Genomic DNA, 15,743 nt, shown 5'->3' with positions numbered 1-15,743 from the left:
GTGGAGGAGTCGAGGACTTTGGCTGTAAAGTATGATTCAGTAAGGAGGCCTTTTCAGAAGACAGGCAAGAGGCCAAGGGTCTGGAGTCACATTTAGGCCAGGTAAAGACCGAGTAAAGAAGGCAACATTCCTTCACTAAAGAACATTGGTGAACCAGATGGGTTTTTAAGACAAGCTGGTTATTTCATGACAAGCTGGTTATTTCATGGCCATCATTGCTGATACCAGCTTTTCTTAAATTCCAGATTTGTTTAATTAACTGATTTTAAATTCCCCTCCCTTTAAACTCTTACCTCTGGATCATTTGCCCAGGCCTCTGGAATACTAGTCTAGTAACAGAACCATCAGGCTACAGTATCCCTTCGTCTTCATCGGCTGTCCCTTGATTCGAGGATGCCATCTACTCAGGGTACGAGCTTCTGCCATGGGTCTCCATATGGTTGAACAGACCGAGCTTGCCTGGCAAATCTTTAGGAACATGAGGCAAGATGTCGCACTAGGTAGCGGAATTTGGAGTGCAGGATTTGCTTCCTTTTCTTTCCTTCTCTGCTAACACTCTGCTTCATAAAAGTGTGATGCACCTTGATGGACAAGTTGCTGTCATTTTGAACAATTGGTAGGAAGCTCCTCCCAGTCATTAATGTCAATGCTGATGCTCCTAACGAAAAGCTTCAAAGTTTCAATGAAGTGTTTTCCTTGTCCTCCCCGGAACAATGGCCATTTGAGAGTTGGGAAAATAGGACTTGGTGGGAGATGCCTTTTAGCCATTTAGACACAGTGTCAAGTCCATCAAAGTTGACTTTGTCAAAGTTTTGATTGTATGCTGTGGAGCTGGCTTCAAGAAGGACACTAGTATCTGTTTGATGGTACTCCCATTGAATCGGAGAATGAAGTGAGGCATTGCTGATGGAATTTCTCTAGCGCTCTTATGTGTCACTATACAAAGTCCAGGTCTCACTGTTGTACAGGATGTGATGACGACAACTGCTCTGTAGACTTATTATTTTCTTGACTTGCAGAGGTCTTTGTTGTCAAACATTCGCAGCTATAGTTTGTAGAAGGCTGAGCTGGTGCAGTTGATCCGGTGTTGGACCTCCTCGTCAATGGTGGCCTTTTGAGAGAGGTGGCTGCCAAGGTATGGGAAGTGCTTAATGTATCCCAGAGTCTCTCCTCCAATATATATTGGAGGTGAAATATTTGACTGACCAGGTGTATTTTGTTTTGGCAACATTCAAGGACAGATCAAGTTTCTTGTATGCAGAATTAAGAGATCAAGAGTGACATGCAAATCTGGTGCAGAGTGGGCAATGATACCATAGACCATAAGACATAGGGGCAGAAATTAGGCCATTCAGCCCATTGAGTCTGCTCTGCCATTCAATCATGGCTGATAAGTTTCTCAACCCCATTCTCCCGCCTTCTCCCCGTAACCTTTGATCCCCCTACCAATCAAGAACCTATCCATCTTGGTCTTAAATACACTCAATGATCTGGCCTCCACAGCCTTTTGTGGCAATGAATTCCATAGATTCACCACTCTCTGGCTAAAGAAGTTTCTCCTCATCTCTGTTCTAAAAGGTCTTCCCTTTACTCTGAGGCTGTGCCCTCGGGTCCTAGTCTCTCCTACTAATGGAAACATCTTCCCCACGTCCACTCTATCCAGGCCTTTCAGTATTCTGTAAGTTTCAATCGGATCCCCCCTCATCCTTCTAAACTCCATCGAGTATAGACCCAGAGTCCTCAAACGTTCCTCATACGTTAAGTCTTTCATTCTTGGGATCATTCTCGTGAACCTCCTCTGGACCCTCTCCAGGGCCAGAACATCCTTCCTGAGATACGGGGCCCAAAATTGCTCACAATATTCTAATGTGGTCTGACCAGAGCCTTATAAAGCCTCAGTAGCACATCCCTGCTTTTATATTCTAGTCCTCTCAAAATAAATGCCAACATTGCATTTTCCTTCCTAACTAACAATTCAACCTGCAAGTTAACCTTAAGAGAATCCTGGACTAGGACTCCCAAGTCCCTTTGCACTCCAGATTTCTGAATTCTCTCCCCATTTAGAAAATAGTCTATGCCTCTATTCTTCCTACCAAAGTGCATGACTTCACACTTCCCCACGTTGTATTCCATCTGCCACTTCTTTGCCCATTCTCCTAACCTGTCTAAATTCTTCTGCAGCCTCCCCGCCTCCTCAATACTACCTGTCCCTCCACCTATCTTTGTATCATCTTGCCTCTAACACCATGGGCTCTTATCTTACTGAGCAGCCTCCTGTGCGGCACCTTGTCAAAGGCCTTCTGGAAGTCCAAGTAGATAACATCCATTGGCTCTCCTTTGTCTAACCTACTCGTTACCTCCTCAAAGAATTCTAACAGATTTGTCAGGCATGACCTCCCCTTGATGAAGTCATGCTGACTTTGCCCTGTTTTACCATGCACTTACAAGTATTCTGAAATCTCATCCTTAATAATGGACTCTAAAATCTTACCAACGACCGAGGTCATGCTAATCGGCCTGTAATTTCCTGTCTTTTGCCTCACTCCCTTCTTAAACAGGGGGGTTACATTAGCGATTTTCCAGCCCTCTGGGACCTTCCCTGACTCGAGTCATTCCTGAAAGATCGCCACTAACGCCTCCACTATCTCTTCAGCTATCTCCTTCAGAACTCTGGGGTGTAATCCATCTGGCCCAGGTGATTTATCCACCTTCAGACCTTTCAGTTTTCCTAGCACCTTCTCCTTGGTAATGGCCACCATACTCACCTCTGCCCCCTGACTCTCTTGAACTTTGGGGATGTTACTTGTGTCTTCCACCGTGAAGACTGACGCAAAGTACCTATTCAGTTCCTCCGCCATTTCTTTGTTCCCCACTACTACTTCTCCAGTGTCATTTTCCAGCGGCCCAGTGTCCACTTTTGCCTTTCTCTTACCCTTTATATATCTAAAAAAACTCTTGCAATCTTCTTTTATATTACTGGCTAATTTACCCTCATATTTAATCTTCTCCCTCCTTATTTTTTTTTTAGTTGCCCTCTGTTGGTCTTTGTAGGCTTCCCAATCCCCTGGCTTCCCACTGCTCTTCACCGCATTGTATCCTTTCTCTTTAGCTTTTATGCTGTCCCTGACTTCCCTTGTCAGCCATGGTTGCCTCGACCTCCCTTTAGTATGCTTCTTCTTCCTAGGGATGAATTTTTGCTGTGTCTCCCAAATTACTCCCAGAAACTCCTGCCATTTCTGTTCCACTGTCTTTCCTGCTAGGCTCATCTCCCAGTCAATTCTGGCCAGCTCCTCCTCATGCCTCTGTAGTTGCCTTTATTCAACTGTAATACCGTTACATCTGATTCCAGCTTTTTCCTCTCAAATTGCAGGGTAAATTCTATCATATTATAGTCACTTCCTCCTAAGGGATACTGCAGTCACCTGCAAACTGTAGATCATATATGTATATGGTGGTCAGTTTAGTTTTGGCATGGAAGTGACTGACGTCTAGGTGGTATTTAATACTGATATCAGAGGTAGATTGTAAGTAGCATGGAGGCTATCACACAGCCTTACTTAACTCAGCCTGGATTTTGAAGACCTTTGTTCAGAACTCCTATTCAAGACAGTTGCAGTTATATTCATATGAGGCAATTGCAGGGTTGTGATGAAGTTTCTTGGAATCTAAATCTTTGAAACACAATCCACAGAGCTTCACAATTTACTGAGTCAGTTGCTTTGGTCAGGTTGATTAATGCAATGAAGAGTTCCTGCGTTGTTCTCAGCATTTTCCTTGGATTTGTCTGGCAACAAAGACCACGTCAGAGACTTCTCGGGAATGTCTAAAGCCACACTGTGTCATTGGTAAGATTTGTTCAGCCATAGGAAGTAGGCGGTGTAGGAGTGTGTGGTGGAGCTGGAGTGGAGTTCTTTTTCCTCCGAATCCATAGGATGAATGCATGGAGCCTTGATGTGAGCCAAAAGCCCACCAGCTTTAAAGACCTCAGCTGGAATGACATTGGTGCTGCAGGCTTTGTTGTTTTATCTATTTGATTGCTTGTTGCAGCTCTCCCATTGACGGTGTTCACCTGTGGATTCTACCACAGATTACTGAGGGATAGCCTGGATGGTATCAGCTGCCACTGTGGGTTCATGCTTGAGGAGTTGTTGAAAATGTTCTTTCCAGTATTGACAGATGGCATCGTCATCCTTAAGAAGAGAACCATCCTGTGAGCAGAGGGGATTTTGTTCATTTGACCTTGGTGAATAGCTGGCTCTGGTGGCTTCAAAAAAGCTTCACATGCCAACATGGTCAGCATATTGTTCGATCTCTTGGGCTTTCTCTTCCCACCACATGTCCTATATCTTCCAGATTTGTCTCTGGACATCAGCCTTGAGCTGTTGGAATGCTGCCTTCTTGACTTGTGACCTTGAGTGGTTCTGTCAAGCAACGAATGCTGCTATCTTTTGTTCCACAATTCAGCATCCTTTTCATTGAACCAGTTCTGGTGAGGACAATGCTCAAACCCAATGATCTGGGCGGAGGAGTCTGGTACAGCTGACTTTATTTGTTCCTACTGTTCTAGAATTAGGTTTGATGTGTGGCGATTTTCCAGATTGGCCATGAGCTTGGCTTGGAATTCCTCTCTTCGTCGGGCTGCTTTACAGTTGAGACATCGATCTTCTTGGACTTTTGGGCCTTGCGATGTCTCGGTGCTTGGTGGATGTTCATCACCAATTGAACAAGTTCATGACCTGTCCAACAGGCATCAGACACTTGGATGGATCAAGATGGATACAAATATCAGTTAGACCTTTGACCTGAACAATGACAAAATCCAGCAGGTACCAATGTTTTTATCTAGGATCCCTCCATGTTGGTTTTGTAATTGTTCGTCAAGCGGAAAAGAGTGTTCGTTATAATGAGGCCATGCTGAGCACACTTTGTGAGTAGGAGGATGCCATTTGGAATTGGCTTTTCCCACCCTATTTTTCCCAATTATGAGCGTGTGACCACAGAACTGGAAAACCCCATGACTGAGCTATGCATGATTATAACAAGGATGGATGGTTGCTGTGAGTACATTGCCAAGGAGCAGCAGATTTCACTTAGCATTATGCATAACTCCAGGAAGCCCACTTTAACATGTACTGGTTGACTCAATCTAAACTGTATGCGGAAAATAGAATTTCAAATGATGATTTGATGGTGGAGTTCCATAAGACAAGATTCTGTGAAGCACCACCCCTTCAAATTCTCGGCAAAGTTTTTGGGTTGACATTCAACTGTCTTCAAATCTTATCAATTCACTTTCAAATTTCTTTCCTTTGCTATCCTTAGCCTCCACAATTCTGTACTCTATTAATTGATACATAACTTGGAGTTTCATTCCAGGCACTTAAATCTTAAGGGGTTCAAGTGCTTTTTATTCCCTACTTATCCTGGAGCAAGGGACAAATTTACATTTTTGACAGGAATGCAATTAAGGGGCATCTTTATTCAGTAAGCAGTAGCAGGACACTTGGAAAATTAAAATACAATCTAGCAGAGTCAACATGGTGTTATAGTAGGGAAATTATGTCTGACAAATTTATTAGAGTTCATTGAGGTTGTAACAAGCAGGATGGATTAAGGGAAACCAATAGATGTGGTGCGTTTGGATTTTCAAAAGGCGTTCGATAAAGTATTACTACACAAGGTAAGAGCTCACGGTGTTGGGGGTGATATATTAGCATGGTTAGAGTTTTGGCTGACTAACAGGAAATGGAGTCGGAATAAATAGGTTGTTTTCAGGTTGGGAAAACTGTAACTAATGAAGGGCTTCAGGGATCAGTGCTGGGGTCTCAACTATTTATGATATATATCAATGACTTAGATGAAGGGACTGACTACAATAGCCAAATTTGCTGACAATACAAAGGCAGGAAAGTAAATTGTGATGAGAATGCAAGGATTATGTAAAGAGCTATAAATAGGTTGAGTGAGTGGGCAAAAATTAGTTAGATGGAGTATAATGTGGAAAAAAATGAGGTTTCCCACTTTGGTGGGGAGAATAGAAAAGCAGAATATTATTTAAATGGAGAGAGACTGCAGAATATTGCAGGATCTGGGTGTCCTTGTACATGAATCACGAGAAGTTAGCATGCAGATGCAGCAACTAATTAGGAAGGCAAATGGAATGTTGACCCTTATTACTAGGGGAATGGAGTATAAAGATGGGGAGTCTTGTTACAACTATACAGGGCATTGGTAAGACCACACCTTAGAATATTGTGTACAGTTTTGGTGTAATTTAACGAGAGATATATTTGCATTGGAGGCAGTACAGCGAAGGTTCACTAGGTTGATTCCTGGGATGAAGGGGTTATCTTATGAGGAACAGTTGAGCAGATTTGGCTTACACTCAATGAATCCTAGAAGAATGAGAGGTGATCCTACTGAAACATATAAGATTTTGAGGGGGCTCTTCAGGGTAGATGCTGAGAAGATATTTCCCCTTGTGGGAACATCTAGAATTAGGGGGCACACTTTCAAAATAAGGGGTCTCCCATTTAAGATGGACATGAGGAGGAATTTCTTCTCTGAGAGTCATTAGTGTTTGGAATTCTCTTCCCAGTGGAGGCTGTGTCATTGAATATATTCAAGGCTGTTAGACAGATTTTTGATCTATGTGTTATGGGGGAGCAGGCAGAAAAGTGAAGTTAAGGCCACAATTGGATCAGCGATGATCTTATTGAATGGCAGAGCAGGCTTGAGGGACCAAATGGCCTACTTCTGCTCCTATTCCTTATGTTCTAACCCTCACTCTTGCATCACATATGAACTAATATAGATCTCAGCACATACACACATGCTTGCAGATCTATTTACTAGCCTGACAACAATTTCTAGTAATTGCCACTTTTAATATTAGAGCTACAACAATGGTATATTAGGCAGCCAGCGTTGACGTTAAACTTGTCAATGGAAAGGAAAATTGCTGCTTCCTATTCCCTGCCTGACTTTTGTTTAAACTTAAAAAAATGACTTCCCATATATTGCAATATGTTAAATTCTGAATCTATTATTCCCAAGCATGCTTCAAGTTCACTGTTGGCTATTTCTACACAACAACTATAACAAATTATATAGTGCCTTTGATGTAATGAAATGTCACAATGCACTGCACAGGAGCATTATAAAACCAAATATGACACTGAGCCACATAAGAAGACATTAGGTTAGATGACCAAAAGATTGGTCAAAAAGGTAGGTTTTAAGGTGTGTCTAGGCAGAGAGGTATAGGAAGAGCTTGTGGCTTAGGCAACTAAATGGTGAGGAGATTAAAATCAGTGATGCATAAGAGGCCAGAATTAGATGGTATCTCAGAGGGTTGTGATCGAAGAGATTTGAGAGAAAAGGAGGGGAGAGACCATGGAAATGTTTGAAAGCAAGGATAAGAATTTTAAAATCAAGACTTTGTTTGATGGGGTGCCAACGTAGGTCAGTGAGCACAGGGGTGATAGGGAAATGGAACTTGGTACTAATTAAGACACTGGCAGCAAAGTTCTGATTGACCTCAGGTTTACAGAGGCTAGAATGTGGGAGGCAAGCTAGCAGTGCATTGGAATAATCAAGTCTAGAGGTAACACAGGCATGAATGAGAGTTTCAGCAGGAGATGAGCTGAGCAGGGGCAAAGTTGGGTGATGTCACGAAGGTGGGAAAAGCAGTCTTAGTGATGGCGCATGAGGTCCAAAGCTCATCTCAGTGTTAAATATGACATTAAGGTTGCGAACTGACAATTTTACCATAAGACATAGGAGCAGAAATTAGGCCATTCGGCCCATCGAGTCTGCTCCGCCATTCAATCATGGCTGATACGTTTTTCAACCCCATTCTCCCGCCTTCTCCCCATAACCCTTGATCCCCTTACCAATCAAGAACCTATCTAACTCGGTCTTAAATACACTCAATGACCTGGCCTCCACAGCCTTCTGTGGCAATGAATTCCATAGATTCACCACTCTCTGGCTAAAGAAGTTTCTCCTCATCTCTGTTCTAAAAGGTCTTCCCTTTACTCTGAGGCTGTGCCCTCGGGTCCTAGTCTCTCCTACTAATGGGAACATCTTCCCCACGTCCACTCTATCCAGGCCTTTCAGTATTCTGTAAGTTTCAATCGGATCCCCCCTCATCCTTCTAAACTCCATCGAGTATAGACCCAGAGTCCTCAAACGTTCCTCATACGTTAAGTCTTTCATTCTTGGGATCATTCTCGTGAACCTCCTCTGGACCCTCTCCAGGGCCAGAACATCCTTCCTGAGATACGGGGCCCAAAATTGCTCACAATATTCTAATGTGGTCTGACCAGAGCCTTATAAAGCCTCAGCAGCACATCCCTGCTTTTATATTCTAGTCCTCTCAAAATAAATGCCAACATTGTATTTGCCTTCCTAACTACCGACTCAACCTGCAAGTTAACCTTAAGAGAATCCTGGACTAGGACTCCCAAGTCCCTTTGCATTCCAGATTTCTGAATTCTCTCCCCATTTAGAAAATAGTCTATGCCTCTATTCTTCCTACCAAAGTGCATGACGTCACACTTCCCCACGTTATATTCCATCTGCCACTTCTTTGCCCATTCTCCTAACCTGTCCAAATTCTTCTGCAGCCTCCCCGCCTCCTCAATACTACCTGTCCCTCCACCTATCTTTGTATCATCTGCAAACTTAGCCAGGATGCCCTCAGTTCCTTCATCTAGATCATTAATGTATAAAGTGAAAAGTTGTGGTCCCAACACTGACCCCTGTGGAACTCCACTAGTCACCGGCCGCCATCCTGAGAAGGACCCCCTTATCCCCACTCTCTGCCTCCTGCTCAGACAGTTGCTAGGCAGTGGGCTGGAGCCGATAATTAGGGAACAGCGTTTGATGTGGGGACTGAAAACAATGGGTCAAACATTCCTGTCCCAGATCGGGATGGAACAGAGGTGGGCAGCAAAAAAAATGGTGCTGGTCTGCTATCTTCAATCCCGACTCTGAGGACGTTCCTGAGGGTGGGGGGAGAGCGGAGGGCGGATAGGAAAGTTACCTGACATGTTAATTGTATATGTTAAGGTTTTTCGAGAGCTTGTCAAGAACTCACCTTCTGACTTCCTGAGGATTTCATGAGTGTGGGAGGCTTTAGGAGCTGTCTAAAGCTGACCATCTGCAGCCTGGTGGGAACAGGTGTGGCAGCGCTGAAAGTTTCATTTGATGGATAAAAGTGAATGTTTGAACAAAAATACAGCAGCAATAAAATTTCAATAACCAACCTTTCCCTACTTTATCCCAGGTTCTAGCTCTCCATTTGCCATATGATGACTTTGAAGATAAAAATCCTCTTTTTTTTAAGATCACGCAGAGATGGACAAGTGGTGAGAGGTGTAGCCAGGAAGGGAGGCTTCATTAGTGGCAAGGCATTATTGCCTCTCAGCCAAGTTTCCGTTAAGGCCAATATGTTGATGCAATCATCCACAATAAGCTCATGGATGGCAAGGATCTTGTTCACATATTGGAGGGAGATGGGTAGAGGGGTGGTGAGAGCTGATTGCTGGTAGAGACCACAGTGTCGGCAGTGGCGAGGGTGAATGGAAAGGAAGGAGATTGGCAAGATTAGCCTCCAGCTGGCACACAGGTTGACGAGAGAGAGGGGTGGGGGAGTTGGGGTTGATGCTCATATTGAGCCCGTGTTGAGTGCCTCAATGAGACATTCTGAGGATTCCAAGCTGGCAACACCCATCTGTCATAGTCAGCCTCTTCAGTGCCACATTGAATTGCATCACCTCATATAAATTTACAGCCGACTCTGTCCCTGCCTCCACAGAGCTGATCTGATTTCTGACAGCTGCTATGGTCCAGCCACTTCGCTAAAAATTAGAACAACTTACTGGGCTAGGCTCTTAATGAGCCCACAATGGTGCTAAGTACCTTGTTAATAGGAACAGACTTGTTCTGAAGTCCATTTCCTTCCCTGCTCTTGGGAAAATGGCAGAGGGCAGAAACAGAGGCAGGAGTCCAGGCCGTGCTCCTTGGCAACCATTTTTTCTACTGTCCCGCCTTCATTCCCAGCCCTAAATGTGTATAGCTATCTCTATAGTTATTATAAAGAATAATATTGCTTAGTGCTTAAGGAGTACGATGCTCCTTGAAGGCCAGATGATGTTGAAAGATGTCTATCCTATCACACCTCTTGAACCTCAACTCTTACCATCTTCACTTTAGCCATCATGTTACCTATTTCACAATATATATTATGCAAAAAACCCTGCATATTTTCAAAAGGTAGATATGTGGGCTGTTCCCAGGTAAGGATTAGAAAGGGTTGCACGGCAATTGCCTGAGGAGTGCAAACTTCCTGTGGGAAATTGCCCTGCACTGGGAACAATCCAAAAACTGCAATTTAAATTGCAAACTTTGGATGATTCAAACTGTCAGACAGCAATAGATACCCAGAAGAAGTTAGAAGAATTAAAACCACTTCTAACTTCTCTTGTACAGACTCACTCCAACCCTACGCTGCCACCTCCCCCACCCCTCCAGTCACCACAGGACTCCTCACTCCCACAAATCTTCCCACACCACCCCCAAAGCCCCGACTACCGCCCCCCGGTCAGGCCTGGCCCGGTCTTCCCCACCCTCAGCCCCGACTGGCCGATCCCCACCCCCATCCCAAATTCTAACAACTTACCTGTCAAACCTACCTTCTCACTGGGTTGAAAGTGGCTGGACCTTTAAATTCACCTGTTGGCTATGTAAACTCATGGCAGTGGTGTAGCAAAAAAGGGTGTGTGGCCTCCTTGCCTCCGATTCAGCAGTGATCTACTGAAGGCTTCAGGAGCATGTTGCACTGCACAGTTCTCTCCCGGCCTGAGCCGGAAGGTTGGGCAAGACGGGATCGAAAAATTTTAAGATAAGGAATAGGAGCAGAGTGGCAACTCGGTTTGCCACTCCAGGGAAGTTCAGGTCCACAAAAATGTTTTGCACACTCACCCAAGGACTGTTAAGAATTGACGAAGCCTATTACTTAAACCAGTTCGGAGAAATGGGATGTCGTGCTGGTCTTTATAGAGACCTATAGATGAAGGCATCATTGCTGTGCATTGAATTGCATTAAATGAGTTCAGCACTGAACAATAATAATATATCAGATATAACAAATCATTTTTGTATATTTTTTTAACCTTTATTAATCTCTTTCAGAAAGATTTAGGGAGCGCCTGCTATCTGAACCAAATTTGGATGCAGAGATCCTGCCCATACTGCGGCAGAGAAATTACCCAAAGTAAGTCTGAATGAATGTTGCTGTTATTTACAACAATGAATATATTATCTAATTTTTAACTATTATTAACGTGATACTTATGCCACTTTATATATTAGTTAATCTCCTGTAGTTCTTAGGGAGTTTAGACCAAAGGCAGTAGTCACGCAAGCAAGGTTACAGCGAATGGTATATTTGGACCAAGGCAAAGGGATAGGATAGGGGAAGAAGGAAGGGAAGCTAGAGAGAGAGAATTCAGTCAACCAGGGCATGCAGCTTGAAGCACAGGAAGTCAGCCAGTGAGGGAAATGCTGAAGAAACAAACAAAATTCAGGTTAGCAGGGGAAGTGGACATCACGGCATCAGATATCCGCACAACACAGGTGAGGAAAAGCCAGGGAGGGGGATGTTAGATCAGCAGGAATGGTCGGGATAGCCAAGGGCTTGAGGGTGGCAAGGAAGGAGAAATAAGATTAAAGGGGTAAGGGTTGTTGAGGAAAGGCAGTCCATGTCAATGATAAGATGGGAGCTGAAGAACAGGAAAACCAGTCAGCGAAAAGGGGAAATGCTTAGAATGGGAAATCCAGGCAATAAGGGTGGAACATGGGGTCTGTGGCTCAGGGACCATTGTTAGATGCTGACCATAGGATGTGATGCAGAAGTTTGAAGGCACAGAGAGGAATTCAGATCCAGAAAGGAGTGGTGGCTGAGAAGATTGAAATGCCAACCTTTCCAGGGAGTTGCCAAGGGAGATTGACCTCATATGTAGAAATTAGGCAAATCATGGTAATCAGATTATTAGCGGCCCTGACACACCCACCAGCTGTATTTTAGGATAGTTCTTCTGTGTTGATTGATATTTTTAAAAGTAAGTCTCTGGAGATGAGAGATGTAATACACAAAAATCCATCCAAAAGGAGAGCTTAATCTGTTAAATTTTAATGGCGCAGGATGTCAAAATCTGCTGGGAAACATCATGAGTCACTCTCAATGAATACCAGTTTAGAACCTGGCTCACAAGCTTTCTGTCAGGCCAGTTGTGACAGTGATTGTGGCTTGGGAATATCAATCACTTATCAGTATTAGACAATACAAAAGAAACTGTACTGAACTTGGTTTTCTTCCAGGACTTTTGTAAAATTAGAGGATCGAAAATGTCAAAGCATTGAGACATGATTGGGAAAATATGCTTCATCTAAGGGAAGTGGAGACTTCGACTATTAAAGATGATAAATTGTACATTAATTTTCTATCATTTTTACACAAAATAAAGTAGAGAATTATGTCACAGTTTATAAATACAAGGTCAATAAGGATTCTCAAAACACATCGGTCGCAAATTTCAATAAGATCCGAAATTCGCAGTTGGGGGCCGATCGCGGTTGGGGGCCGATCGCAGGCAGCGGACCGTTTCCCGGCCGCTCCAGGGCCCGCCCACTGTGCTTGCCCGATGACCATAAATCCTGGCCCAAGCTCATATTGGCTTTCTTTCCAAGCATATTAAGGTGCTGCAGTTTCTCCTTATACTTCCCTGGTCTATCTCAATTCTGTATGATCTTGGTTGTGGGGCTCTTTTGATGATTGTGCCTTCTCTCTGTTGGTTTCATACCCATACTCTCTCCCTGGGCTTCAGCACTGGTAACTCATGTAGTCTGTGCCTGTGATTAAAGTTACAAGCCTGCTTGTTTCTCTGTTCTTCCTCACGCTGTTTTACCCTCTCATGGTCATTTATGGTGATATTGGATTTAATTTTCTGTGTCAGAGATGAAAGTTGTGTTCATAATCTCCTTCCCATCAATAGTTGGATGATGAGAAATTGTTTTGCAGTAGTGAGATTCGATAACTCAGAAGAGCTAGATTAAGGTCTTCATTCTTCAGCAAATCTTTGATGGTTTGTATACCTCTCTCAGCTGTTCCATTTACTTAAGGATAACAAGGTGAACTAGTTACACAAGCAAGTCTGTATTCTTTTGCAAAAGTTTGGAAACCTCATTAGCAAATTTCAGCCCATTGTCTGACACTGCAATGTCCAGAATGCCATGTGTTGCATTAATTCTCTTCAGTGATTGAATGATGGTTTCCATCATGATGCTCTGCAGTCTGTTTACTTCAATCCACCTTGAGTAGTAACCCAATGACAATAAGCAATGTTTTCTCTTAAAATCAAACAAGCCCATTCCCAGGTGCACCCACGATCTTAGTGGAAAAGTAGAAGATGATAGTGATTATTTTTGCTCTTGGTTGTTTATATGTGAGACAATTAGAAATAATTTCTTCTATAGAGTAAATAATGCCTGGCCACCAGACTGATTGCTTGGCTGTTGCACAACATTTTGAAGAATATCAAGCCAAAGTGCTCTTGTTATGATTATTTTCTCATTGAAGACTAGTTAATCATCAATGACTGTGAGGTGCTTTTTTAAAAATTCATTCATGGGATGTGGGCATCGCTGGCTAGGCTAGCATTTATTGCCCATTCCTAATAGCCCTCATTCAGAGGACATTTTTTTAGGAGTCAACCATATTGCTATGGGTCTGGAATCACATGTAGGCCAGACCAGGTAAGGATGGCAGTTTTCCTTCCCTAAGTTCCAAGTTCACAGACCGCATGGATTGGTTGGAGCAGCAGTTGGATGCACTTAGGAGCATTCAGGTGGTGGAAAGCGTCATAGACAGGAGTTTTGCAGATGCGGTCACACCCAAGGTACAGACAGATAGATGGGTGACTGCTAGAAGGGGCAGGCAATCAGTGCAGAAATCCCCTGTGGCTGTCCCCCTCTCTAACAGGTATACCGTTTTGGATACTGTCGGGTGAGATGGCCTATCAGGGGAAAACAACAGTATCCAGAACCGTGGCACCACGGCTGGCTCTGTTGTTCAGCAGGGGGGGTCAAAGCACAGAAGAACAATTGTCATAGGGGACTCTATAGTCAGGGGTTCAGATAGGCGCTTCTGTGGTCGTGAAAGAGACACCAGGATGGTATGTTGCCTCCCTGGTGCCAGGGTCCAGGATGTCTCTGATCGGGTATGGGACATTCTGAAGGGGGAGGGAGAACAGCCAGAGGTCGTGGTACACATTGGTACTAACATGATAGGCAGGAAGAGTGAAGAGGTCCTGCAGCAGGAGTTCAGGGAGTTAGGAAGAAAGGTAAAAAACATGACCTCTAGGGTTGTAATCTCAGGATTACTCCCTGTGCCACGTGCCAGTGAGGCTAGAAATAGGAAGATAGTGCAGCTAAACACGTGACTGAACAGATGGTGTAGGAGGGAGGGTTTCCGATATCTGGATCAGTGGGATCTCTTCCGGGGCAGATGGGACTTGTACAAGAAGGACGGGTTGCATCTAAACTGCCGGGGCACCAATATCCTGGCTGCGAGGTTGCTAGTGTCAATCGGGAGGGTTTAAACTAGTATGGCAGAGGGGTGGGAACCAGAGCAATAGGTCAGCAGGTGAAATAAATGACTGGGAACTAGTGAATATGGCCAGTAGGACTAAGAGGAAGAGCAGGCAGGGAGAAATTACTGAATGCAGTGGGACTGGGGGTCTGAAATGCATTTGTTTCAATGCGAGAAGTATAACAAGCAAGGCAGATGAGCTTAGAGCTTGGATTAGTACTTGTGACTATGATGTTATTGCTATTACAGAGACTTGGTTGAAGGATGGACAGGATTGGCAGGGTTTAGATGTTTCAGGCAGGATAGAAAGGGATGTAGAAGAGGTGAGGGAGTTGCACTGCTGGTTAAGGAGAATATCACAGCTGTACGACAGGAGGACACCTCGGAGGGCTCATGCAGTGAGGCAATATGGGTAGAGCTCCGGAATAGGAAGGGTGCAGTCACAATGTTGGGGGTTTACTATAGGCCCCCTAATTGCCAGCGGGAAATTGAGGAACAGTTATGTAGGCAGATTTTGGAAAGATGTAAAAGCAATAGGGTTGTTGTGGTGGGTGATTTTAACTTTCCCTATATTGACTGGGAATCACTTAGTGCCAGGGGTTTGGATGGTGCAGAATTTGTAAAGTGCATCCAGGAGGGCTTCCTGAGACAATATGTAGATAGTCCAACTAGGGAAGGGGCAATACTGGACCTGGTATTAGGGAATGAACCCGGCCAGGTGGTCGAAGTTTCAGTAGGGGAGCATTTTGGGAAAAGTGACCATAATTCAGTAAGTTTCAGGGTACTGATGAATAAGGATAACAGGAGTTCTCGGGTTAAGGTGCTTAACTGGGGGAAGGCTAATTATAACAATATTAGGCAGGAACTGAGGAATCTAGACTGGAGGCAGATGAGGGCAAATCAACAACTGACATGCGGGGGGCTTTCAAACATCAGTTGATAAGAATTCAGGACCGGCATATTCCTGCTAGGATGAAGGATAAGCATGGCAAGTTTCAGGAACCTTGGATAATGAAGTATATGGTGAGATTAGTCAAAACGAAAAGGGAAGCATTCGTAAGGGCTAGAAGTCTGGGAACAGATGAAG

At 44.0% G+C, this 15,743-nt stretch overlaps 1 protein-coding gene across 6 annotated transcripts in view; it reads left to right on the top strand.

Annotated features, from left to right (window-relative positions):
- nox4 (NADPH oxidase 4) overlaps positions 1–15,743 on the top strand; it is a 215,301-nt gene that overhangs the window by 138,429 nt on the left and 61,129 nt on the right. For all 6 annotated transcript variants that reach the window (XM_078545752.1, XM_078545754.1, XM_078545750.1 and 3 more), the window contains one exon: positions 11,200–11,281. In XM_078545752.1, coding sequence (XP_078401878.1) covers positions 11,200–11,281 — 82 coding nt within the window. The remainder of the gene's footprint in view (positions 1–11,199; positions 11,282–15,743) is intronic.

This window comes from Cetorhinus maximus, chromosome 7 (genome assembly GCF_964194155.1).
Source record: "Cetorhinus maximus chromosome 7, sCetMax3.hap1.1, whole genome shotgun sequence".
Lineage (NCBI taxonomy): Eukaryota > Metazoa > Chordata > Chondrichthyes > Lamniformes > Cetorhinidae > Cetorhinus > Cetorhinus maximus.
The sequence above is the reverse complement of the archived record's forward strand: the minus strand, read 5'-3'. Positions and strand labels throughout refer to the sequence as shown.